This window comes from Brassica napus, chromosome C6, assembly GCF_020379485.1.
Source record: "Brassica napus cultivar Da-Ae chromosome C6, Da-Ae, whole genome shotgun sequence".
NCBI lineage: Eukaryota > Viridiplantae > Streptophyta > Magnoliopsida > Brassicales > Brassicaceae > Brassica > Brassica napus.
In genome coordinates this window covers 25774941-25801105 of record NC_063449.1, presented here as the reverse complement: position 1 = coordinate 25801105, position 26165 = coordinate 25774941, and the positions used below count along the sequence as shown (strand labels likewise).

The window sequence follows — 26165 nt, the reverse complement described above, 5'->3', positions numbered from 1 at the left end:
CCCAAACCTTTTCGTTCAAAAACTCTTATTAAAACTCAAATTGTCTTACATAAAACCAAACTCAACAAAACTGAAATGTCGAATAAAAACTTAAGAAGAAATGGTTGAAAGAAAGGAGTCATAAATGAAAGACTCGAGAAAACACTTGCACCATACGGACATCTACTCCCGCTCCCTCTCGGCCCTACCTGTGAAAAGAGGGGTGAGTACATAATACTCAGTGAGGGTAGGTTCTAGGAACCCACGAGCTCAACTCAGGAAGAGCAAACAATCACAAGTCATGAGCTAATAAGATCTATTACACAGAAACCCATACTACCCGACATGAACTAAAGACCCTACAATGCACATCCTTTTCATATTTTCGTCCTTTTCATCAGTGGGTAGCCCCAACTAGGCTTCTACCCCATATTCTTGTGGATTGGCCACATCTCCTATGGGTGCTTCCATATTCTTGTGGATTGGCCACATCTCCTATGGATACCTAGCGTGGACTACTACCCCACATACTTTCCTTAGACTCTCTATATGATCCATTATTCGTACTTATTCTTACATCTTTCACTTATCATTCACAACACGTCTCAACACCTTATCATCATATTCGTGACCACCCTAACATGCCTACGTTCTTATCACTTCAACACGTACTATCGTCTAGACAAGATCAATCACATATCACATCACACATACACACAATATCTAGAACTGATTAACAAAGGACTAAGTCCCATTGGTTACTCAACATGAGGCAAGTTCACAGCCAAGTCCTCACCTTAGCTTTTTGCAGAAGTAGATCTGGATCTAGGTTTGGGGAACAGTCACTTCTCGAGATCTGATTTGAGAATCGGATTCACACAAGAGAGAGATGGGTTTAGAATCTGTCATTTTCCAATGACTTAGAGCTAGAGATCTTAGTTTTACCTTTAGGGTTCAGATCTCAGTTGCTTGCACGAAACTGAATCAAGGAGGCGGCGGCTAGGAGCTCGGTTGCGGCGGCTAGGGCTTCGCGGGCGGCTGGCGGCTGGCTTTGCCGGAGATGGAGCGGCGGCGGCTTGAGGCGGAGGCGGCGGCGGGGTTCTGCTCAGGCAGGGCTTCGCTTGCTGTCTCTCTTGTGGCTGAACCCTAGGGAAACTTCTCCTTTTATAAGCAATGGGAGGGGTTATGTCTAGGGTTTCTTCTCCTTGGGCCTCCTGCACTTGAGTTTCCTTTTGGGCCGGGCCCGGGATGTTACAGGGCGAGTCACTACCGTCCTGATTTGAAATCCGGTTCTATACTGAAAGTGGATCGTTTTGAAGTTGCAAGGTGCGCTCACATGTACAAGATCACGGAGCATCAGTTCGTGATCTGTTTCATCCCTTCCACGCGTATCTGCGAGGTCCTGACGGACGCTCCTCTAATCAACTCTGAAAAATTCATGGTGCGGCGTTACGACCACCTTCACGTTCTTTCGAACACGGATCTAGAGCTCCCAGGTGTGTTTATTTCTCTCCTGGCATTTTAATCTCATCTTGTTCTATTGTCCCTAACGTATCTTTCGTCTTGCAGTTATCGTGGGTGAGATACGCTCTGTCCAGGGGTCCGATCTCAGGAACGATGCAGCAACAACCAGAGTTGTGGTCCGCCTCTTAATCGAACCATAAATATTATTTTTACTTTCGAACCATAATGTCATAGGTTCTCTCATACTTAATTGAACAAGGAAATTATTAAGAAAATGTTATGAAAACATTATATAAAAAGAGAGGATTCAATCATACAAAATAATTGAATGCATTACCTGTTGAACGTTTCTTTTTCGGTGTTTAAGGACAAAAATACATTTTTAGTCAACCCCACCAAATTAAAGAGTATATGCGTTTCATGGTTCATAGACACAACAGTCCATAGACAAAAATCAAGAAACATTCTACATTTTGTCGTCCATGATAGAGTCATCAATTTCATAGGTTAGTTTATACTTAAAAGATCAAAGAAAATATTATATAAAAATAGAGAGTAGTGGATTTTTATTGGCATTCACATAAGGATAAAATATTTGAACACATGAAAAATTGTACTAAGATCGTACTTCTTCTTGTTATCAAGTTGATTCAAGAAGATTTTGGAAGTAATAGTTGCTTTTTAGTGAAAAATAAAATGATTTAGTTAAAAATAGATATTTTGAGAAAAATCTTATATGTAAAACTATTACCAATACCATATGAACACATTGTTACCATATACATGTTTATAAATTTGATTTCTTGGGTCAACACTTGACAATGCTAATGCACCTAAACCAAATTTGATAGTTATGATTTCTTTTGTTGCGGTGACGTGTAATATCGTTAACAAACCCAATATTGATGGTGTTACATAGATTTATTATGTATGCATGTGTTATAGTCAAGCTTGGATTCTTTTACCGATAACATTTTTATTATTGATATGCACTTTTAATGTCGTTTGACATAAGGAAGGCTCAAGCGAACAAAAGAAGCGAACAAAAGAATTTATCGGAGATATTAACTTTAGAGAGAGAAGTTAGATCTACTTCGGGGACCGGCGTTCGGCCGCCGCGTGAGCATCCGTACCGGCGCTGGAGTCCTTTCTTGTTCGTCTTAGTGGCTCTCCTTCTCTCCTTCTTTGTCGTTCTGTCAACGACCGCCTTGTCTGAGCTCTGGTACCGCTACCATCCCTAACGGTGGCTCGGTTTTGGAGTAACGACGCGTTCGTCTGGAGGTCCCCAGTGGAGAGGGAGCGGCTTGCATGTTTAGATGTGGTGTTTTCCGGGAGGTAGAGGCTTGCTCAGATCCACTGTCGCCGGCTCTAGCTTATGGGAAGGGAGTCTCCTCCAGATTCGCCTTCGCCGGCTTTTGGTTACGGAGAGCGGAGGCTAGCAAAGCTCCGCGCTGCCGCTTAGGAACCCGGTGTTCGTTTGGGTTAAGGTTACTAGGTTTGATTTGTGTCAAGTTCGGCGTGGTTGTCGTCAAGGTGGGGTTGGGTTACTGCGGATGAGATCTCGGTAGACGATGAAGCTCTCCGGTGAGGTGACGAATTTCAAGGAAAGAAAGCGATGGTTCTCGGTTTGAGTGTCTAGGGTTTGAAGTGTTTTAAAGTCGGAGGAGATCTCGAGGTTCGTTGGAACTCTCCGGCGTGATGACAGTGTGGTGAAGAACGGCTATGGGTTCGTTGGAGGCTTGTCGGTTACTGAGCTCCGACGAACGAGGATTTCGATGGTGTTGTTCCGGCGGTGCAGAGGCGGAGGCGGTCAACTTGAGGCGGTTACGACGCGTGACGCGTTAATGGAGCAGATATCTCCACGTGTCGAGCCAGCCTCCTCGACACACTATCCGACTGGGTCGTGCGGCTTCTGAGTTTGGGCCGAGGGCCCGTTTAGCTTTTTCATTTAGCCCGTAATCTTTTGGGCTTGTAGCCGTCTTTTGTTGTAATCGAGCTTCAGCCGTTTACTGGGCCTGACTCATTTATCTAATTTAAAAAAATTTTGACGGAAAAAAAAAGACATAAGGAAGGCTCTTCTACTGCTGCAAGTACAAGACAAAAGAATTTGTCTTACAACTTCTTTATGTTCACGTGCTTATCAAAGGTGAATATGCATATAAATATAAGGAAAAATTGGCAAATTGGGCAAATTGGGCAAATTGCAAGTTTGATATTAGGGAGTTGGGCGACCTCGAGTTTAAATTAGAAGATTGGACGAATCGCCTTTTCCAGACTTGTGAAATGTCGACAGAGGGCGCGCGTGGTTCTTCATATTACGACCGTGCCACCTCTTGATTTTTTATTTAAAAATCAAAAAAGACCTAATAAAAGAATAAAAAAGAAGGAAATTAGAAAAACCAAAACATCCCTTATATCAAAATATACCAGAATCACCTCTAAACAGCTGCAATTGAGAACCAAACAAAAGAAGAATCCCACATAAGAACCACTCTCGACTGTACCCAGATCGGCATGGTATCCCCCTCCAGCGTAACGCCCTCGAGGAGGGTGACTCGTAGTCAATGCGCCAGTGATAGAGAAGCAAATCCCAAGAAAATTCCCCGACTAGGAAAAACTGCGTCTCGTTATGCAGGTATCTCCTTTCGCTAAGCTTCGCTGTGAAATTCTTTGGAAAAAGTTTTTAAAAATAAAGCGTTGGGTAAATGTCTGGATTTGGTCATTGTATTTCAGTATCTAGCACGGAGTCCGAACTAGAGGAACCTGCATCCACCGACCAAGAAGAAGCTGCATCCACTGAACAAGACGAAGCTGCATCCACCGAGCCGGAATTTATTGTCACCACGCCGACTTTCCCGGAAAGACTGTTCGCACGTAATTGCTATCCTGGCAAACCTCGACTGAACATCTATTCAAAGGCGAGTGTCATTGGATCGTTAGTGAAGTTGCTAAGAGGCTCCCCTGAAATGAATTGTTTGCTAGGAAGTCAGTTTGGAGCTCTGTTCCACTTACCTGTATCGCGCTGCTCAAACTCTGCGAAACTTGTACATTCTCTCCTCAGCCGTCAGCTGGTTACGATGCGCCTATATGAGCTGTGGTTCTTGTTTGCAGACAAGCCACTACGCTTTTCTCTGCGTGAGTTCGGAGACATCACGGGGCTGAAATGCGAGCCTGAAAGGGAAAAAGTTGGAAACGGGTCAGAATCTATCGATGCCACACCTGGACGTATGTGGAAAGAGTTGTTTGAAACTGAAGATGAAGACGTGACTGTACCAGATGTTCTTCGTATGCTTGAACAGCCTAGTCTTCCTGAGTGGAAGCGGTTGCCACTAGCTCTCATTGCGCTTGTAGATGGGCTCCTGGTTTGTGGTCACAAACTTCTTCGTGTGACGCCTGCTTACGTCGAGATGCTGGAAGTCACCAGATCATTTCTTCAATATCCATGGGGGAGAGAGGCATTCGTCAGCACTCTCTCTAGATTGAGACCACCTCAACCTTTTGATCCTTCTAAAATGGATAAATCCCTTTCGGTTATGCGCCTTCGTTTGAAACAGCAGTCAACAGCGTGTTATGGGTTCCCTCTAGCGCTGCAACTTTTTGCTTTTAAAGCTATCCCCTCATTGCTTGAGAAAATTCCCGAACCTAATAAAACCACTTCTTTCTTGCAAGAACCAGAAGGATGCGACTCAACAAATGCACTTCTGAATTTTGAAGACATACTTCTGGTGGAAACCCAAACTGAGGTACAATGTTGTTGTCTATCTTATTTGCAAAACAGAAGTTAAGACGCTCAAACTTTGTGTACTTATGAATGTTTGTGTTCTTTGTTTGAGGTTATTGTTATGTATTCAATCCCAGATGAAGGTGGGGATCCAAAGTGGAAGAAAGAAGTAATCGATCCCCAAATAGATAACTTAGTTCGTCGAATGCGGGAAGGGCACGAGTTCAAAGCAACAGACTTTAGAGGAGGTGATTCATCCCTTCCACCTCTGAAGCCAGCCGAAAAGGCTGAAGGTGTTGGTGTCAAAAAGAAGTGTCAAAAGCCGTCTAGGCGGTTTGGGAAAGCATGTGATGAACCTGGAAGTTCGACTCAGGCGCCTCAGCGTCCTATTCGACCTCGTCGTGGGATATGTAAACAGGCTGAACCAGGAAACTTATCAGATAAGGAGCAAGTGCTGAAAGAGTGGATACGAGTTGAACTGAAAACCTAGTTGGGTAAATTGCGGAACGAGATTTTTGACTGGTTGCATCATGATAGGGGAGGCTCGTTCACGGTTCCGCAAAACACAGCAGCCGGTAAAACAAACAGAGACAACAGTCACGCCGACCCTACCGGCATGGAAGGTCCAAAGAAGTGACGTCCGTTCAGTGGTGATGGTAATGATGAAGCTGAAATATTTTGGTCTGATAGTAAGAAACACAAGAAGAACAACGGCGATGGGTATAGCAACGATGAGACGATGAGAATGCATGATAATCATTGTGATGGCCGTACGCCAAATGCTCGCTTCTGGGAAAAGGTAATCAAACTGCTCCTACAATTTTTAATGATAAACAATGCCTGAATCCCGGTCTAACTTTTTTGAGGAAAATTCAACGTGTAGGTAGATTCAATGGCGGGCGAAGGCCCCTCTTTCTCGAAGTCGGCAAACATTCCAGAAGTCGATGTTTCAACACCGATTAGAATATTGCAACCATATGTCCCAAATCATGATTTATCAACTTTAGCAGTCGGCATTTTCAACGTGTGTATTGGCAATGACAAGGAAGCCAGTAAACTGTTTCAGCAGTTCGAAGCTAATCACTATGACCCTCGTTCGGATGCAATAGTTGGACTGGGAGCTGATCTAGAGTGGCGATTGATATCATTTGGAGCGCCATACATGAACAGATATGGTGCATCTTTCAAATTTCCGGATGATGAGGTAATCAAGTCACCAAGCTGCCTTTATGGCCATGATTACACAGTCGATTTTGAAGGTTCTTGTAAAAACTGCAGACTATTTTGGATATGCTGCAACATTTCTCACATCCTCTAGGACTTTATTTATGTTATCCTCGATGTTATCTGTTTTCTATCGTATAGCTTAAGTATTCGTAGACCTTAAGTATTCATATACCTTAAGTATTCGTCAATGTTATCTGTTTTCTCTCGTAGACCTAAAGTATTCGTCAATGTTATATGTTTTCTCTCGTATACCTTCAGTATTCGTATACCTTCAGTATTCGTATACCGTTTAATCAATGAAAAGTGAGTAAAGATAAATATTAATGGAATTATGAATAGAGATGTCAATTGGGCTGTCCATGTCCAATGGGTATGTCCTTTGGACAAAGCAGTTTATTGGACATTAATCTTAAGTCCAAATTGTACCTAGTCCAAATTGTCCAAACACAAAAAAAAGACCATTCCAAAACAGACCCTTCCAAATAGAACCATAAACCATTCCAAATTGGACGTCCATGTCCAAATGGTTTTAGCCCATCTAATTTGGACTTAATAGGTTTCAGTCCATTTGACATCCCTAGTTATGAATGTTAAGTAATAAAAGTGAGTAATTAATGGAATTATTCGTAGACCTTAAGTATTCGAATACCGTTAGTATACGTAGACCTTAAGTATTACAAGACTTTTTGTTGTGACCTGAGATATGACATCGACTAAATGTGTTTAGTTTCTTCTTCTTCGGCCCCTCCTGAAAAAAACATAACAGCCTTTATTCAGAAAATATCCATGACTACAGTCAGATGAGATTAGGTCGTACCGGTATTTCTCCTGCAGAACGTTTACGCTTGGTCGGTGGACGTCCTGGTGGTCTCTTCGTCTTTGGTGGTAACATGATAAGGTCACTAACCTCCGAAGGTATGAAAAGATCTTGCGGATCTGGAACCGGGAGTGTAACACCCTTTGTTGTTTCATTCCATGCCTTTTTTAGATAGGCGTCTGCAACGAACTCTGAGTGCTGCAAGTCCCGAAACATAGCCGCAGCAATGGCATGTCGACATGGTATTCCAACTTTCTGGAATTCAAGACATGTGCAAGACCTGGTTTCCAAATTAACAGAACTCCCGAAGCCGGTTGTTTTTAGAGTTACCACAAATTCAAAAGCAGACAGAGGCATCACAGCGTACGCTCTTGCGTCTTCTAGATTGTTCTCCATCAACTCGTCAACAGCCGGGGGGATCTCACCACTCATTTTCGATATCTTTCGCTGTCTACTCACAAACCAACGACTAATCATGCGTCTGATGAACTCAAATAGCACCATTATCGGGGAATCGCGCGTAGGAACTAGTGCTTTGTTGAGAGACTCAGCTATATTCAAGCTCATTAGATTGTACCGCTCGCCCTCAAAGTGTGACCTTGTCCAATGTCTAGGATCGATCTTCTCAAGATAATCCCAACAGCGCTTATCTGTAAGTTTGATCTCCGCGTAAAGTCTCTTAAAGTGGGATACCTTGAATACCTCGGCTGCCCTGCCAACCATTTGCTTCTGATTCCTTTTCTTGAATTTTGCGTCGACGTTTCTCTGTAGGTGTACGAGGCAGCACCCATGGTGTGAAAGAGGATACCACTTATCTTTAGCAACACATATTGATTTGCTCTATCAGACACAATAAATAAATCGGAGCCATCTTCTACGATCTCTGTCAGCTTCTCAAAAAACCAACTCCAAGACTCGTTTGTTTCATTGTCTACAACAGCAAACGATATAGGGAATACCTGAAATTTGGCATCTTGCCCACTTGCAGTTAGTAAACACCCTTTGTACTTCCCAAAATATGAGTACCATCCACCACAATAACCTTCCGTAGATGCTTCCACCCGTCAATGCAAGCTTTCAGCGCCATGAACGCATACTTAAACCTTGTCTGACCCTTATCATCTTTTTCAGTTTTGATATTAGTAATGGACCCAGGATTTGCATACTTTACAACATAAAAATATTTCGGCAGGAGCTTGTAAGAGCTCTCTTCTGTTCCTTGTGCAGCCACAGTTGCTAACTCTTTTGCTTTCCAACATTTCCAATATGTGGCCGTAAACAAGAACTCACTCCGGAGCATCTCGGGTAATTCAGATGCGCGCGGTCCAGCTTGGAGCCTTTCATACTTCGATCTCATTAGTGCAGCTATTACTTTCGACGTCGCATGTTTCTTATATTGCGCTTTAGCATCAGATGTGCAGACATGCTTCAGTTGCGCCTTCCTCACCTGATATGTCGAAGATTCCCCCAATTGCTTAGCCATAACATAAAATTTGCAGTTTTTATCAATGCATTTCGCTGCGACGTAGTTAAACGCATGTTTGTGGAACTTGAACCTGAACACCTGCTTTAAGGCATAAATGTGCAAACTGATCTTGAATTCTTGCTTGCTACTGAATAGCTTCCCAGTGTACATATCAGCATCTGCTAGAGTGAAGTCAATATCATCGACGGTATAATCGTTAACTGCTTCGTTGTTAGACGAAGCTTCTACATCCTCAAATCCATATAGCTCAACGGCTCTAACGGATTTCATGAGTGATTCGTCATCAGCCTTATCCTTTTCACAACGTCTTCTTGCGTCTTCCTCACGGCTTCGAGACTGAGGTACCGGTTCGATAAAGTCGTCATCCTCGTCTTCTCCAACCAGGGTTTCATGTGTCTGACCACCCGAAACACACTGAGGTACCGGTTCGACAAAGTCGTCATCCTCGTCTTCTCCATCAGATGTATCATGTGTTGGTCTAGACGAAACACATTGAGGGACCTGCCCAACGAAATCATCATTGTTGTCAACTTCCCGAGTATGCATGTTGAACGGCTTTGGAGGAGTCTGGAGAACCAACATTTGGGAGCTGTTGTCCAAACTTGGGTCCTCTTCTTGATTTGGATCTGAATGATTCTCAGTGTCGGCCACTTGATCACTTGACTTGACACCTAAATTGTTACTTGCTTCTTCAATATTCTCCATTGAAATCCTAGATGAGCCTATGTAATCTCTACCCTCATCTACGTAATCTTCAAAAGTTGATGGTGGGTTTGCGGTACACTGTTTGTTTGTAGATGAACCACTGCCTTTGTTTGAAGAAGGATTAGTTCGTCCACTCCTCGTTTTAGTCACCACCTCACCACGTACACCTCCATATGTTACGTTCGTTCGACCACCACCACCTACCCCTTCATCCTCATCCTTATCATCGTCCTATTCGCAATTTCGTCCAACAAAATCATGCCATAAATTGTAATCATAATCCTCATCGTCGGCATCTTCGCCTTTCCCTAACGCAGCATCTTCAGTCGTCTCCACTTTATTTTGAACTTCACATGCAGTTCCATCCACTTCACGCATCCCAAAACCATTTGAGGCATAAACTGCTTCAATTTCCGCAACTCCCATCAGAATTATTTCATCTTCGGTCAAATCAGTCTCACCGTCATTAACTTCATTCCGGGTGTGCACATCAGCAGACGTACTCCCAACTTGCATTTCGTTGCTGCTGGCAACTTCTTTGGACTTCAAAAGATTCCCCATTGGCCTCAGAAAATGGATTTTCTCATCTATTTCCTCTTTGAATATGACAAATACGTTGATGTACTTGTCCACCTTACGTGCCGAAGTAAACAAGTCGAAATCCTTATCTTTGGAAATTTGAACAGGAGCTTCTCTTTCACCAACAGCACAAGATCCGTGTTCACCAAGCCAATATGACATCTCAACGGCAACAGACATTCCAACTAGACCGTATGACTCAATAATGGCCCGCTTCAAGTCTTCAACAGAAGTTATCAACTTCGCATAGACAGTCCTCCCCATACGGTCGCTATCAAGTTTAAAATCCCAGTCACCAGTGTCGTACATAATCCACCGTCCAGAGATTACAACATTGTATGAATCGTGAACACCTACGAAAAATAAAACATAAATTTATTTAAAAATTCAATGTGCTAATCAGAAGCAATAAATATAGTTTCGCACAAAAAAACACCTGAATTCCGAACACCCTCAAATCTGTAATAAATGATTTCAGCAATAACTATAATGTCATAAATGCAATGGTGTACGACTTATATATGATTTACCTTCGATGCTAGATACAGAACACCCACCATCCGCCATACCCTTTCCTCCCTCACCATATCGGATGCAGCTCATGCCTCTGTGTGTAAAATTCGCTGCCTCAAATTCCCTTGTTCGGTAGCCTTTTTTACTCCTCAACAAGGAGACAGACAAAGAGATAGGGTTCGTACGTTTTTGTATTAAATAATTAATAGTTGCCCTGTTTTTAATTAATAAATTAAAGTAAACCACATGTTTTCCAAAGTCACCAGTCATTAATGGTCATTCGTCCACCTTGGAGCCGTTGTTTCCTGCGAGAAATCATCACATATAAGGCCTTCAAGTTTTGGAGTCAAATAGCCCAAAAACGAAGCTCAATACCATGTTTCCTTCTGAAATTAAAATAATATAATATTCAATTCGTCTCTTACACGCACATCCGGCGCGCGTGTGTCGGTATTCCTGAGGCAAATTTTTCTGGGCAAAAGACATCCTGGTCCCACGAATTTCACCTCAAGATTGTGGGGCAAAAATGTTAAAACTGTCCACTTTTTCTTCTCTCTCCTACTAGGTTGCCCAACAACCTAATTAAAATATGGGCTTGCCCAAATTTCTAATTCAAACTTAAAAGTTGACCAATCTTCTAATTTTCCCTAAATATAATTGGAATACATATCAATTTTTTGTATAATGTACTTTAGACAAGGAACATTCATAGACCTATAAAAGCTGAGTCCACAATCTATTATACTAGAAATATAACGAGAATAGGTAGCAAAATTTGATTTCGAACTCATAGCATTTTTCAGGTAAGACTGTAAGAGTAAGTTAGACTATGTAATGAATTCTTGAAGATGAGATATCATCTCCTACTCCGCCCAAGAAGTTTTCAACTAAAGACTCTTGCAGTGTCCCATCATCCTAGACAAATATGATTATTTAAATACAAAAAAATACTATATTGATACCATCATTATCTCCAAGAAAAACATCAAAGGTAAAAACTGTGAAACTATGCTCATTTCAACCATCTAAAGCTTTTGGATAAAACAACTATACATTGATAGCTAGTGAGATTGCCTCACTGGTATCATTGGTTATCAAGCTTGTCAACATTCTCCTCTTCAGTAGCATTGCACTCCACCGTAGTTTCTTCCAAAACCTCAGGAACATCCTTAGAGGCTGGTGTGCTTTTCTGAGATTGCAGACCCGTAGAACGAGCAAGATCAATCCATTGCTGCAAACATTTTTAATGAAAAGTTTGAATCAAGATTATCAAGAAAAGCAAGAAGAAACCAAATTACAGACATGTAACTCTGACCTGTGTTCCAAAATATGAGTTAAGTGTCCTGACAACAAATGAAATTGTATTCACTAGTAAAGGTTGCGAAGAAAGCTCATCAGATATGCGATGCTCTATTAATCCAGCTATTATCTGCATTTAAAGACACTTTGATGTTAAGAGGCATAAATTGAAGACAAAGAACATCTCAGTCATGCAGCCAGGAACATCATTCATACCTGGTAGCGAAGGTTTGCAGATGTTCCCAAGAAACCTCCATACACCATTGCTGTCTTCAGAAGAGGAGATCTCTTAGGTTTCTGGGCAACAACCAACTCTGGTTTAATCACTTTTCGAACACTATTCAACGCATTTGAAGCTCCCACAGCTGCAACACTGGAAACAACTCCAACACCAGCAAGCTTTAAGCCACCAACAATAACTGCAGCGACTCTAAGATTCAAATTCCACTCTCTTCCAGCAAGACTTTTCTGAAATGCGTTATCAGGTATGGATCCTAGGAGGCCTCTCAGAGCTTCTATGCTGTCTGGTCCATTGGTCTCATCAGCATATGAAAGAAAAGACAAAGTTGGTGCAGGAAGCCAAACCGTGAAGAAATCAACAACTGATCCTCTCACTGTGTCTGTTATAACATAGTCTAGCTCTTCAAAGAAGTTTTCTTTTCGCTTCTCGTATTGTGCTATAAGTGTGGTTGTTATTGATATAGCCTCTTCAATAGCTAACCTGTTAAGAAACTTGGGGTCTGCCAACAACCTTTCTCTGAAACCCTGGAACCGCTGAGCAAGCTCAGAGATGAGAGGATACTGCTCCAAATCAAACAAGTTCTGCAGAACCTCAGGTGACACCAAACCAAGGTCCAGTCCATTTTGAATATCCTGTGGAAGAGCATCTCTCCTCCTACCAGCTGCATTCATCACTCTAGCAATCTCTGCTCGGTCAAAGCAGTTTCTACTACAAGGTCTAGCTGCAGAATACCACAAGAAATCAGCAACTGGAGTTTCGCCTTCTCTTCGCAAGTACTGTCTTTCAGGGTCAAGCAACACAACAACTTGGTTCTTCTTTGGGAACTTCCTCGAGATCCTTGCTGGCAAACCTGTTCCTCTTGAACCATACTCAACATGACTTGCTCCTGTCACCACTAAGAGTAGACCAGTCCCACCTCCATCTGCTACTGCTTGTAGAATAACTTGTGACATTGTGTGGTCTTCCACAACTCTTGCTTGTGCTGAGAGATAAGAGCTTGGTCCAAAGGGAACGATCTGTGTTGGAAGGCTCATGTCGAATGTAGATCTACGTGAAAACGAAGAGAAACCTGAGATGAAACCGGAACCAGCAGGGGGAGTGTATAGTTTGCGCTCAGACTTTGAAAGACCGCGGATACCTTCTGCTTGAACAGTTCTTAAAACCTATATCAGATTAAATAGAATGATGTCAGCTCTCATCAGAGTCCAAATGCAATATCTATGATAAGGCTTATCGTCTTCACAGCTTGAATATGTGCATACTTTAGTTGTAATGGTCAAAACCAGACTCATGCCACTTAGACACTATCAACATGTAATCAACACTAACCAGAGAGATATCAACACTGATCAAAAACAGCATTGCATTACATCTAAAGGCCAGTAGAGAAGCATGTAACTATAATGAAACCAAGCAGGATGATTTAAAGACTTTTCGTAAGACTATACCTTGAGAGGAATGCCACAAGCAATGAGTCTAACAGCGTTATCACGACAATAAGTTAAAAGGGGTTCATATTCTTGCCAAAGTTGAGCTGGCCAATCTGTCACATAAGACTTCAACGTCTCTCCGTCAATCCTGCCATCAAAAAAGTTGATTCCTTTCAGCACACTAAATAATATTCAAGAACCAAGAGCTGCAATCTCAACCTCTTATCCATGTACTGGTTGAGCTGTTCCTGCAAATCAAGAGGGAATGCTTCTAATGCCACAGAGATTTGACGCTCGCTCTCGAGGCATCTCTTCCTCAAGTTTCTGACGATTTCGAGTTCTACTTCTTTATCGTCTTTGGTAGGGACCTGCTCGGCTTCCCCGAGGTAGACGACCCTTGCGTTCATCAGCTTCTCCCACACCTTCTTCTTGTCTTTCCCCATAGCCATCGGTTCACCGATAGCTGTCGCGTCATAGATTCTTGACGTTATGGTCTCTTCCTTGTTCACTGACGTAGGCGGCGGCGGCGGCGGTGGAGGAGTAACAACCGGAGGAGTTGCTGGTCCCGCAGGAGAAGTCACAGTGGCGGAAGAGTTATCCTCGGAAGCTAAAGAGAGAGACGGCTTTAGAAACAAGGAAGCAGCGGCGGAGAGGAGTGGCGGCGCGAGGAGAATAGCGCGGCGGGAGAAGGCGGTTGAGGAAGGAGGGTCGGAATCAGAGAGAGCAACGATGGATACAGAATTGTTCTTCTTAGTGAGGTTAATCGGGAGATGAAGGCCATGGCGGCGAGGAAGGGAGGAGGAGGAGGAGAGGCAGGGACAGTGCAGTGATGGTTGAGAAGCGAAGAGATCATTCGTTGCCGTGAGTTTCATTCTCAGACAAGAGTGACCCGTTTGTACACGTCAGCTAGTTACATCCGTCGAACGACGGAACTAATAAGAAGAGCCAATCTTAACACATTCTGTCATTTTTCCTCTGATAATTGGGGAAGATAAGATATAGCCACGTCATTTTCTCATTTTATACAAATCTTTATTTCTTTTTTTTGGTCAATACAAATATTTATTTCTATGGTGCAAAAAATCCATATTTGTTTCGGAGACTTCGAACTAAAAAACCATATGAGTAGTTTACTAACGATTTATTAATGTTTTATCACAAAAAAAGTTGAGTTTCAAATTGGATAAAGTGAATTATGCAGACTAATAAAAAAAATAAAAAAATTCAACACTTTGTAAATAAAATTGTCGATCGTAAATCAGATATGTAGCCAAACGTCCTCGTGATATATGTAGAATTGTCTTGGTTTGTTATATAGTATAATAATCCAACATTGAAAAATAAACTCTCGAGTGACAAAACACTAATATTTCTCTTACGATATTTACGTTAGTAATATTTTGTTTGTCAATTGGTGTTCTAAGAATACGAAGATTTTTTTTTTTTTTGACACTGATTGTATTCATAATTCAAAAGTACCAAACCTCCAAAACAAACGTTCACACACCTCAAGAAAAAGAGGATTGGGAGGGGATCAAAAGAATAAGTACGATAGGAGAAAGCCAAAGCAAAACTTAATAGTATTAGAAAACTAAAAGGGTCACCAATAGGTGATGAGAGTAGGAAGAAAACCGGCTGATCCAAGTAGATAGTTCAGACACGGTCACGACTCAAGTGCACAACGCCTTCATTCCTGATGAGAGGCACGAGCCAGGAAGATTAGACTAAGAAAAAAAAAGAATAAATTTGAATAAAATGATTAATATCTAAAAAGTAAAATTACAGTAAATATGTTAATAAATATTTATAGGTCGATTATGTCAGCATAGATGGACAAAATACTTAGCTAAAAATAAATACACAAAAAATCAATATATAATCACAGCAGTGAATATTTTATATTGGTTTATAGCCACTTTTATGGGATTTATATGTTTATTGGACAAAATACTTACCTAAAGATAAAAACACAAAAAATCAACATATAAAGCAGTGAATATTTTATATTGGTTTATAGCCACTTTTATGGGATTTATATGTTTATTCAATATTTTTTACTGGATCTTTTAGATATAAAAATTTGAAATTTTTTTTTATCAAAAATATATAAATACAATGTTCAAAAATATTGTTAGACTATAAGTAGACATATTGTAGAAAATTGGAATACCCAAAACTAGGTCTGAGATTTTTATCCGAGATCCGGATTCGATCCAAGATTCGATCCGGATCCGATCCGATCCGAAAATCCGGAGGGGTTGAATCCGGATCCGGATAGTAAAATGTTGGATCCGTCAAAGCCGGATCTGGATCCGGATATTTTTATTTTTAAGTCCGGATATCCGGATCCGTAAGTTTTATTAATAAATATTTCAAAAATAGTAATATATATATATATAAATTAATTTTATTTAATATATTTTCATTTTTATAATAGTATATATAAATTTTATGTAAATTTTGTAATATTATACATAGAAATAATTAAAGACATTATATATATTTTTATTTTTAAATTATTGTTAATATTTTATATATATATTAATATTATTTTTTATTTATTTAAGGATTCAAATCCAGATCCGGATATCAGTCGGATATTACAATTTTTAGAAGGATATCCGACACTCGGATATCCGAGAACCCCGGATCCGGATAACGATAGTAAAATTATGGATCCGCCGGATAAAGATCTGAATCCAGATACTTTAAAATTGTCCGGATAACCGATCCGTCCGAGGCCTACCCAAAACCATTTTTAGAACATTGTTTATTATATACATAAATTTTCGAATTGATTTACTTATATCTTTAGGATTTTTTCTAGTTCAGAATTTTTTTTTATTCAGCTAAAATGCTCAAGATATCAACAAAATAATAAAACTGATCGAGGAAAATGAAAAGAAAAACATCCTAAAACAAAAAGAAAAGCAGGAGCCGAACCCCGAACCCGTGAATTGAAGACGGTATTGGGCCGGCGCAACCTTTATTGATCAGAGGCCCTAAAGTATCTACACGGAGCTCTGATCTGATCCACCAATTGCACTTCTTTGTTTTCCAATCTTAAATTAAGATCCAAACCTCTCGCCCAAATCAGCCGTACCTAACCTCACGCGCCACCGCCATGTCCACTCCACCGACGACGCTCCCCGTCACCAATCAGCAAGCTGTTCAATCTCAGCCGCCAATCAACACTCCCGCCTTCCGTACCTTCTTCTCACGCCTCTCCACCTCGATCCGCGACGGCTTATCACAACGCCGCCCATGGGCGGAGCTCGTCGATCGGAGCTCCATGGCGCGACCTGAATCCCTCACCGACGCTTTGTCCCGGATCCGGAAGAATCTCGCCTACTTCAAGGTGAACTACGTCGCCGTCGTCTCCCTCGTCCTCGCCTTCTCCCTTTTCTCGCATCCTCTCTCCCTCCTCGTCCTCGTGGGCCTCCTCGCCGGGTGGATGTTCCTCTACCTCTTCCGTCCGTCAGATCAGCCGCTCGTCGTCTTCGGGCGCACCTTCTCGGATCGAGAGACTCTCCTGGCTCTCGTCTTGTCTACGATCGTTGTAGTGTTTATAACGAGCGTTGGATCGCTTTTGACGTCCGCGTTGATGATTGGAGTCGCGATTGTTTGCGTTCACGGTGCGTTTGTGGTTCCGGATGATCTGTTCATGGACGATCAAGAGCCTGCTAACGCTGGGTTACTCTCCTTCCTTGGTGGCTCTGCTACTTCGGCTGCTTCAGCTGTTGCGGCGAGAGTTTAAACCTAGAGAAGAGGTAAGAGGTTTCTCTTGACAATTGTTGTTGTTTCATCTTCTAATCTGGGATTTGTGTTATGATGTTAAGCATATGGAATCATTTTACCTTTGGTTATATTTCTGATCATTTGGTTTGTATAATTTGGAGTTAGAATCTTTCATGTTTTGTGGTTGGAACAGACATGACTATCTTGGTTCTGCTTTTGTCCCAAGTTGATCGAAAGCTATGTTTGTTCATTATATGGTGATATAGTCGGGGGTTTCACGATATTAAGAATGTGTGATACTGGTTTTTGATAGTCTTGATTTATCTCAGTACACCAGAAGTTCATCTCGCTCATGTGATTGTGGCAAAAGATTATGTGACTATCAGCTCGGTAATGATCGTTATGTAGACGTTTTTTTTTGTCATCTGTTAGTAATTTTTTAACTGGAAACATGTTCACAAAAGTTACAACTAGAATCCCCACTGAAATGGATCTCTGCATACCAATCCATCCAAAAAAACAAGGTTAACATGAAGCCTTCCTATCTTACAGCCAAAAAAACAACCAGCCTATACTCCATCAATAGCCATTCAAATAAACAGAGGGCTGGACCTCCTCACTCTCAAAGAAATTCTTTAACCAAAAGGGAGGCCCTGCTGCCACACTGCTGACCAAACCTATTCTTACTCGCACTGTTTACACTTGAACAGTATAAACAATCTTTTACACTCTGTTGTATTCTAATTTTTGGTACTTCTTATGGATTATTAAATAGTAGGGTTCAATGTGTGCATAGAGTCATTTGTATCCAAGTGAATTTTTATGGGTTTTCACTTTGTTATGCAAAGTTTATTGTCACATTTCTTTGTGCTACATAGAATATCCACATATGGTGTAACTATTCTTCGGGAATTTGTGTTGCTTTTGACCCTTTTTTGCTGTTTTTGGATGATTTGTTCTTTGTGCTACAAAGACCATCTTGTATCTATTCTTCCAGAAAAATTGTTGAGACGAACAAAATTTGTGATGACATTTACAAAATTTATGACATACCCATATGATATGAATTTAAGTTAAGATTATTTCTTGCAACCATATTGTTATCCATGGGGAATGATACGTGACATTCTCTGGAGATAAAATGGTCAGTTTGTTAATTTAGATTCAGACAACAAGTGTTTGAATTTGAATCCAGTTGAACTTCTAAACTGAACTTCAAAAGCTACATATCTAACGGGTTACTTTGCCGAAGAAGAGATTAGGTAGTTTAAAATCCAGTTAAGTGTCTGGTCGGCTGTATGTTAGGTTTAAATTTTTTGAGGTAGCAATCATGTATTCACATTTGGGTGCTCAAAATTTGACGAAGAGTTAAAAAAAGTTACTGCACCAATCAGCAACTGTCTTAAAGGGAAAAAGACTGTCTTATTAAAGGAGAGAAGTAAAGATGTCTCAACGTCAAAACATCCAACCTCGTAAGTCACAACCCTTCACTTCATTTTCTACTGGGAAAAAGTTTTACCTTTCAAAGTCGAGCGTGTCTTCTTCATGTCCTTCATGTCCCATTAGTGAACTAACGGGGATTCACACAGATTTCAAAAAAAAAAAAATTATTAAAATAATGAATAGTGATGAACTTGTCTCTTTCCACCTCGTCTCATTACTGTAGCACGAGCTCCACGGTACATGGCGACCCGCGATTGGTCCGATTAATTTTTTTTTTTTTTTTTTTTTTTTTTTTTAAACAAAAATCAAACAGAAAAAAAATATAATAAAAAAATACTTTGTAAACTCTTTCATGGGTTCACCGGGGTGCTCTTACGTTATTTTGCTTCCCACCTTGGAGGGTAGTTTTGTCATTAACCATGACAAAACTTGCTTTGTAAATACATTCGTACACTTGGCATCAGCAGATCTAATTATCACATGTCTCGTGGGACCTTCAAATATAGCCGTTAGAAGGAGAGGTGAAGGAGAGCAGTTTGTTATCAACAGGCAAGCTCCGGCGCATTAATCCAAGGCTGGTCTGCAAACAAAAAAGGTGTTCACTTTATTCAGACGATTTATACTATTCTATTACTCAGATTTGGCATTAGTATTGCACTATTGCCTAATGTAAACTCACACACGAATAATTAAGAGCAATGAGGTTCTTTTAAGAAAATTTACAAAACTTACAACAGTAATATATTTGAAGCTAATTGTATTATTTTCAATATAAATCGTGACAATTGTTTTGCTGTAAAATAGTTTCGAAACGTTTAGCATTGTTCATATTCATTTTTAAAAGGAAGCTCTAGGATGGAGCATTTTTTTCATATAAATTAGGCATAATAGGATAGAGTTGTTATTCAGAACAATCTTGTTATCAAATTTAGTAAAATGAGTAGTTTACAAAAAAAAACCGTGATAATTCTCATTACAAAATAGTTAGGCACTTGTCAGTCTTTGTGAGAACAAACATTTTTGTATTGTGGTTAAATGGTTATAGTTATTTGAAATTCATAGCCAAAATAATGTTATGAGATCTTTAAAACTAGGGACTAGTCCAAATATCCCAAGTGGTAGAAGTATATTTTAATCATACAATCCAACAAAATGACATGAGTTAGATCAACCCAAGGGAAAAACTAGCCGTTGGAGATCATTTAGTATTAGCCAAGACAGAGAGAGCCTTTGTTCCACCCACCAACCTCTTATTGCCATCACCTGATCTGTCTCCTCTTTCTTTCTCTTTCTCTCTCTCTCACTAGAAGATAAAAAGAACACAAAGATTCTCTCTCTCTAAGATGGTCACGTGTTGTGTTCTTTTCCAACTAAACCCAAACCATCTCTCACTTTACAAAACTCTTTCAAACCCTGTTACATCCTCCTCAAAACTGCCCATTAATTAGGAATCTCATTCAACCTTCTTCATCTTCCCATGGAGTTTACTACCAAAAGTCAACCCTTTGATCAGCCTCAGGCTTCACTTCGAAGCCGCTTTTTCCTTCACCTAATCATGTTCCTCCTTTTCTTTGTTTCTACCGGATCAAGCCAAGCCTGGGACGGTGTAGTGATCACACAAGCTGACTACCAAGGTCTCCAAGCGGTCAAGCAAGAGTTTATTGACCCAAGAGGCTACTTGAGAAGCTGGAACGGTTCTGGTATAAATGCTTGCTCTGGAGGTTGGGCAGGAATCAAATGTGCTCAAGGTCAAGTTATAGTGATTCAGCTTCCATGGAAGTCTCTTGGAGGTAGAATCTCTGAGAAGATAGGACAGCTTCAAGCTCTACGTAAGCTTAGTCTCCATGACAACAACCTAGGAGGCTCTATCCCAATGTCTTTAGGACTCATTCCTAATCTCAGAGGAGTTCAGCTTTTCAACAACCGTCTCTCCGGCTCCATCCCTGCTTCTCTAGGTCTCTCTCGTTTCCTTCAAACCCTTGATCTCAGCAGTAACCTTCTTTCTCAAGCTATTCCACAGAATCTTGCTGACTCTACTAAGCTTCTTAGGCTTAACCTCAGCTTCAACTCACTCTCTGGTCAAGTCCCAGTGAGTCTCACTCGTTCTTCTTCTCTTCAGTTTCTTGCCCTTGACCACAACAACCTCTCTGGTCCAGTCTTAGACACTTGGGGTAGTACTAATAACACTTCTCCTAGTCTCCGTGTCTTGTCTCTTGACCACAACTCTCTCTCTGGTCCATTCCCATTTTCACTCTGCAAGTTACTTCACCTACAAGGCTTCTCCCTTAGTCATAACAGGATCAGTGGAACCCTACCTTCCGAGTTAAGCAAACTCACTAAGCTTAGAACAATGGATGTTAGTAGTAACAGTGTCAGTGGCCAGATTCCTGAAACTCTAGGGAACATTTCTTCTCTTACACATCTTGATTTGTCTCAAAACAAACTCACCGGAGAGATTCCTGTTTCATTGACTGGTCTTAAAAGCCTTACCTTCTTCAATGTCTCTTACAACAACTTATCTGGACCTGTTCCTACACTCTTATCCCAAAAGTTCAGTTCCTCCGCTTTTGTCGGAAACTTACAGCTTTGTGGATACAGCGTTTCCACCTTGTGTCCTACTCTAAATCCTCCTTCACCGTCACCTCGTATGAGTCTGAGTACCAAAGACATCCTCCTCATTGCTTCTGGAGCACTCATCATAATTCTGGTTATCCTTGTATTTGTTCTCATCTGTTGCTTGCTGAGGAAGAAACAAGACAAATCCAAACCTAAGGGCCTAGAGGCAGGACAAGGAGCTGCAGCTGCAAAGACGGAGAAAGGAGGAGAAGCTGAAGCTGAAGGAGGAGACCCTGGAGGGAAGCTAGTTCACTTTGATGGGCCAATGACGTTTACAGCAGATGATCTTCTGTGTGCAACAGCAGAGATTATGGGGAAAAGTACTTATGGAACAGTTTACAAAACTACACTCGAAGATGGAAATCAAGTTGCGGTGAAGAGGTTGAGAGAAAAAATCACCAAAAGTCAGAAAGAGTTTGAGAATGAGATAAATGTATTGGGACGAATCAGACATCCGAACCTTCTTGCACTTAGAGCTTATTACTTGGGACCCAAGGGAGAGAAGCTTGTGGTCTTTGATTACATGACTAGAGGCAGTCTTGCCACTTTCCTCCATGGTACTATTAGTAACCTCAATATTCAATGAAAAACACATTAACTTTTTTGTTAACTAAATGTTTAAATGTTTTAATGTTTTGAAACTGCAGCAAGGGGACAAGATGTTCGTATCAACTGGCCTACAAGGATGAGCTTAATAAAAGGAATGGCTCGTGGGTTGTTCTACCTTCACACGCACGCAAATCTCATCCATGGAAACCTAACATCAAACAATGTACTTTTGGATGAGAACCTCAACGCAAAGATCTCAGACTACGGTCTTTCAAGACTAATGACAACAGCTGCAGGATCAAGCGTGATTGCAACAGCTGGTGCGTTAGGTTACAGAGCACCTGAGCTTTCAAAGCTGAAGAAAGCCAACACGAAAACCGATGTGTATAGCCTTGGTGTGATCATATTGGAGCTTTTGACTGGCAAGTCTCCGAGCGAGGCTTTGAACGGTGTGGACTTGCCTCAGTGGGTTGCTGCTGCGGTCAAAGAAGAGTCGACTAATGAGGTTTTTGATGTGGAGCTGTTGAATGATGTGAACACTGTGGGAGATGAGATGTTGAATACGCTTAAACTGGCTTTGCATTGCGTGGATCCTGCACCGTCAGCACGACCTGAAGCTCAACAAGTTATGACACAACTCAGAGAGATTAGACCTGAAGAGACGTCAGCAACAACATCTGAACCGTTGATTGATGTTCCTGTAGCTTCTGCTTCCACAAGTCAATAGATAAAGAGTGGAGAGTTTTGGTAGTTGATGCAATTCTTTGATTCTTCAAGTAGTTTTGAATTTTTAGCCATTTTGTCTTTAGTTTGTCTGTATATTGGCTATGCTTCACTGTCATCAAACAGAGTTCTCTGTTTTGTCAATCTTGACTCGAAAGACATGATATAAATTCAAAGTTGCAGAGAAGCTTAATCGTTTAACTTAGGAAGTGTGAAAGAGTGACAAAGTTAAAACGTTTCTGCGTTATTACTGTATTTCAAATGCTATAAAGAGAGAAGACTGATGGAATACATTCAAAGTTGCATAGAAGCTAATTGTTTAACTTAGGAAGTGTGGAAGAGTGACTAAGATAAAACCTTTCTGCTTAATTACTGTATTTCAAATGCTATAAAGAGAGAAGACTGATGGAATACATTCAAAGTTGCATAGAAGCTAATTGTTTAACTTAGGAAGTGTGGAAGAGTGACTAAGATAAAACCTTTCTGCTTAATTACTGTATTTCAAATGCTATAAAGAGAGAAGACTGATGGAATACATTCAAAGTTGCATATAAGCTAATTGTTTAACTTAGGAAGTGTGGAAGAGTGACTAAGATAAAACCTTTCTGCTTAATTACTGTATTTCAAATGCTATAAAGAGAGAAGACTGATGGAATACATTCAAAGTTGCATATAAGCTAATTGTTTAACTTAGGAAGTGTGGAAGAGTGACTAAGATAAAACCTTTCTGCTTAATTACTGTATTTCTGATAATTTACAATGAGTGTTTTACAAATGATTTTATAGATGAGAAGAGAAGAGAAGAGAACAAGTTGGCTATCATTTTTTTTTTTTTTTTTTTGAGCAAAACAAGTTGGCTATCCTTGTGTAGATGACACAACTGTAAAGATTGGATATAAACAATTTAGAATGTCTTCTTTTGCAGGTTCAAAAATCTTGATTTCGATCGTTGTTGTTTGCTGTCTTTAACTAGGCTCTAAGTTTGGGCCTTTGTTTTTAATTTGGACTTTATTTATTGAACCTGATGGTCACTTACAGGAAGCACAAAGGGGCAAAGAATAAGATTCAACTATTACGGTCAAAGTTTCATTTTATACATATAATTTAAGAATTATATAAAAATAATACTATCTCCGTTTCAAATTATTTGTCGTTTAGAGTAAAATTTTTGTTTCAAAATAAATGTCGTTTTATAATTTCAATGCAAAAATTATTGATTATATATTTTTATCTTTTTTAATTGGTTTAAATATGATTAGTTAAATATTTAATTAATCTGTATGTCGAAATCTAAAACGACAACTAATCTGAAACGGAGGGAGTATATCTTTTGGATGGAGTTTTCGTAATCTATAAATTAGACCGGTCTCCTTGTATCTTTAGAACGTGTGAAGCTCAACCACAAAATATGTTATTTTTCCTTTGTTGGACACACAAACAAACCTTAGTTAGTACATATATGACTGGTGAGATAACCTATCTAAATAAACCATAGATATGGCAACCATGTACCTAACTATGCATATCATTATTCTAAAATTACACAGATTTTAAAGATTTAGACAAATGAATAAGAAAATCAAATTATTAAGTTAAATTTATATTTTATAACAACTAATAAAATGTTTATTCAAATCAAATAAAATTTGATAAATTAGCATAAATTTATCATAACTAAATATAGTTCTTTTTGAAAAATTATCACCAAGAAAAATCGTATTTTGCTTCTTCCCTTTTACAGAAAAAAAGCTGAAAATTGAATGAGAAACGACAGAAAAACAAGAGGGGCCACATTTACGCAAACAGCAAGGCAAAAATGAAAAATAAAGCAATAACACCACGAGCCAACCACGCGCCTCCATCAAACTCTCAATCTCGTCCATCCACGTGTCGAAAATCCACAGCATCATCATCCACATAACCTCGCTTTATATAGTCTCCTCTTCTTCCTCCTCCGAGCCACAAGTCGCCTCCCTCCACACAAACCCTTTCTCTCTTCCCATTTCTTCGCTGCAGACAGATCCAAAATGCTTCTCAAAGCTGCTTCTACGTTCTCGCTCATGACCGTTCACGGAGTGAAGAAGGACGTCTCTCCTCTCTTCTCCTCCTCCTCCTCCGTTTCATCGGGGAAAAACCTCTCCTTCTCTGCTCGTGCCTCCACGCAGCCGCTGAGCGGCGTCGTTTTCGAGCCGTTTGTGGAGGTGAAGAAGGAGCTCGATCTCGTCCCTTCGAGTCCGCAGCTTTCGCTCGCTCGACATTTGTACTCCCCCGAGTGCGAAGCCGCCGTCAACGAGCAGATCAAGTAAGCTCCTTTTTCAATGGTTCTGTGTTGTAAGTCTCATGTATCTGAGCTTTCGTTGATGGGTTGTTTTGATGCAGTGTTGAATACAATGTGTCGTATGTGTATCACGCTTTGTACGCTTACTTCGACCGTGACAACGTTGCTCTCAAGGGTCTTGCCAAGTGAGTGGAAACGTTTTTTTGTTCGATTCTCTTATAAAGTTTGTGTCTTTGTTTTGATTAATGAGTTTGTTTTGATGTGTCTTGTTGTCAGGTTTTTCAAGGACTCGAGTGTGGAAGAACGAGACCACGCTGAGATGTTGATGGAGTATCAGGTCCTTGGCCAATGTGTTTCATGTTGTTTCGTTCATAACCCTTAATCGTTTGAGCCTAGTTTCTGACACCGTTTTGTTTTGGTTCTGCAGAACAAACGTGGTGGCAGGGTTAAGCTACAGCCTATGGTGATGCCTCAGTCTGAGTTTGACCACGCTGAGAAAGGAGATGCTCTCTATGGTAAGCCCCTTTCTCATTTCTGACGAATTCATTTATAAAGTATTAGTAGTTTCATATAATCTGGAGATACTTGTTAGAGATGACATCAATATTAGCTTTGGAAAGGTTGTGACTTTTCATAAGAAATGGATACCCTTTTGTGGAATATGCATATTTGCAAAACTATTCTTTGTTTGTTGCAGCCATGGAGTTGGCTCTATCATTGGAGAAACTGGTCAATGAGAAGCTCTTAAACGTGCACAGTGTAAGACCATTACTCCTTGAAACCCAATTCTTGTTCGTGGTATTCATGTCATTTTTCAGTCTAATGTTTCAAGAAAGAATAAAAGTTGCATTTTAATATTGTGAACAACAGGTGGCTTCGAAGAACGATGATGTCCAGCTGGCAGATTTCATCGAGAGCGTGTTTCTGAACGAGCAGGTAAAACAACCAAAAGAACACGTTCTATGTTAGTGGCAAAGACATAGTGATCTAAAGCCTGGGCAAAAGGGAATCTAATGAAGTTAAAATAAACATTACTTGCGCAGGTTGAAGCTATTAAGAAAATCTCGGAGTATGTCTCTCAGCTTAGAAGACTCGGCAAAGGACATGGTAACCATTAGTCTTCTCAATTTAAAAAATAATTAAAACGCACATCTCATTTCGTCCACTTACACTTTGTTTTATTTGTTCAGGGACATGGCATTTCGATCAGGAGCTTCCGGAAGCTGCTGCTGCTTAAGCTATTTTTGGTTGTAATCTCTCTAATAAACTGCTGTTGCTTAATCTATGGTTGTTGTACTCTCTTTAAAAACTGGTGTTGCTTAATCAAATTTTGGCTGAGGGATATTTTAAGCGTTTA

General features: G+C 40.4%; 5 protein-coding genes across 5 annotated transcripts; 3 read left to right on the top strand and 2 right to left on the bottom strand.

Moving 5' to 3' along the window:
* Positions 1–7187: 7187 nt before the first annotated feature.
* LOC106378605 lies at positions 7188–7640 on the bottom strand. Its single transcript, XM_013818710.1, has one exon. It carries the CDS (start codon positions 7638–7640, stop codon positions 7188–7190), a length of 453 nt encoding a protein of 150 aa, XP_013674164.1.
* Positions 7641–11420: 3780 nt separating this feature from the next.
* LOC106382031 (protein RETICULATA-RELATED 6, chloroplastic) lies at positions 11421–14449 on the bottom strand. The gene is made up of 5 exons (XM_013821990.3): positions 13681–14449; positions 13480–13609; positions 12007–13194; positions 11807–11920; positions 11421–11722 (listed from the first exon to the last, which is right to left on the bottom strand). Exons 1-5 carry the CDS (start codon positions 14331–14333, stop codon positions 11576–11578), a joined length of 2232 nt encoding a protein of 743 aa, XP_013677444.1. The 5' UTR covers positions 14334–14449; the 3' UTR covers positions 11421–11575.
* Positions 14450–16337: 1888 nt separating this feature from the next.
* On the top strand, positions 16338–17452 carry LOC106382032 (PRA1 family protein B1). Its single transcript, XM_013821991.3, has one exon. The coding sequence runs from the start codon at positions 16586–16588 to the stop codon at positions 17216–17218; it is 633 nt and encodes a 210-aa protein (XP_013677445.1). The 5' UTR covers positions 16338–16585; the 3' UTR covers positions 17219–17452.
* Positions 17453–19638: 2186 nt separating this feature from the next.
* On the top strand, positions 19639–23728 carry LOC106382033 (probable leucine-rich repeat receptor-like protein kinase IMK3). The gene is made up of 2 exons (XM_013821992.3): positions 19639–21815; positions 21906–23728. The coding sequence occupies exons 1-2, from the start codon at positions 20120–20122 to the stop codon at positions 22532–22534; spliced, it is 2325 nt and encodes a 774-aa protein (XP_013677446.1). The 5' UTR covers positions 19639–20119; the 3' UTR covers positions 22535–23728.
* Positions 23729–24481: 753 nt separating this feature from the next.
* Positions 24482–26165, top strand: LOC106382035 (ferritin-3, chloroplastic). The gene is made up of 8 exons (XM_013821993.3): positions 24482–24832; positions 24910–24993; positions 25085–25145; positions 25236–25323; positions 25506–25567; positions 25679–25744; positions 25852–25915; positions 25999–26165. The coding sequence occupies exons 1-8, from the start codon at positions 24558–24560 to the stop codon at positions 26043–26045; spliced, it is 747 nt and encodes a 248-aa protein (XP_013677447.2). The 5' UTR covers positions 24482–24557; the 3' UTR covers positions 26046–26165.

Bases quoted from the DNA above. Each gene is read 5' to 3' on its own strand.
- LOC106382032 (XM_013821991.3), top strand. From the start codon at position 16,586: ATGTCCACTCCACCGACGACGCTCCCCGTCACCAATCAGCAAGCTGTT.
- LOC106382031 (XM_013821990.3), bottom strand. From the start codon at position 14,333: ATGAAACTCACGGCAACGAATGATCTCTTCGCTTCTCAACCATCACTG. The intron at 13,610-13,680 runs GTTGAGATTGCA...TTTTGATGGCAG, and splicing joins AACCAGTACATGGATAAGAG to GATTGACGGAGAGACGTTGA. The intron at 11,723-11,806 runs GTCAGAGTTACA...AAATGTTTGCAG, and splicing joins ACTCATATTTTGGAACACAG to CAATGGATTGATCTTGCTCG.
- LOC106382035 (XM_013821993.3), top strand. From the start codon at position 24,558: ATGCTTCTCAAAGCTGCTTCTACGTTCTCGCTCATGACCGTTCACGGA. The intron at 24,833-24,909 runs GTAAGCTCCTTT...GTTTTGATGCAG, and splicing joins GCCGTCAACGAGCAGATCAA to TGTTGAATACAATGTGTCGT. The intron at 25,916-25,998 runs GTAACCATTAGT...TTATTTGTTCAG, and splicing joins AAGACTCGGCAAAGGACATG to GGACATGGCATTTCGATCAG.
- LOC106378605 (XM_013818710.1), bottom strand. From the start codon at position 7,640: ATGAGTGGTGAGATCCCCCCGGCTGTTGACGAGTTGATGGAGAACAAT.
- LOC106382033 (XM_013821992.3), top strand. From the start codon at position 20,120: ATGGAGTTTACTACCAAAAGTCAACCCTTTGATCAGCCTCAGGCTTCA. The intron at 21,816-21,905 runs GTACTATTAGTA...TTGAAACTGCAG, and splicing joins TCTTGCCACTTTCCTCCATG to CAAGGGGACAAGATGTTCGT.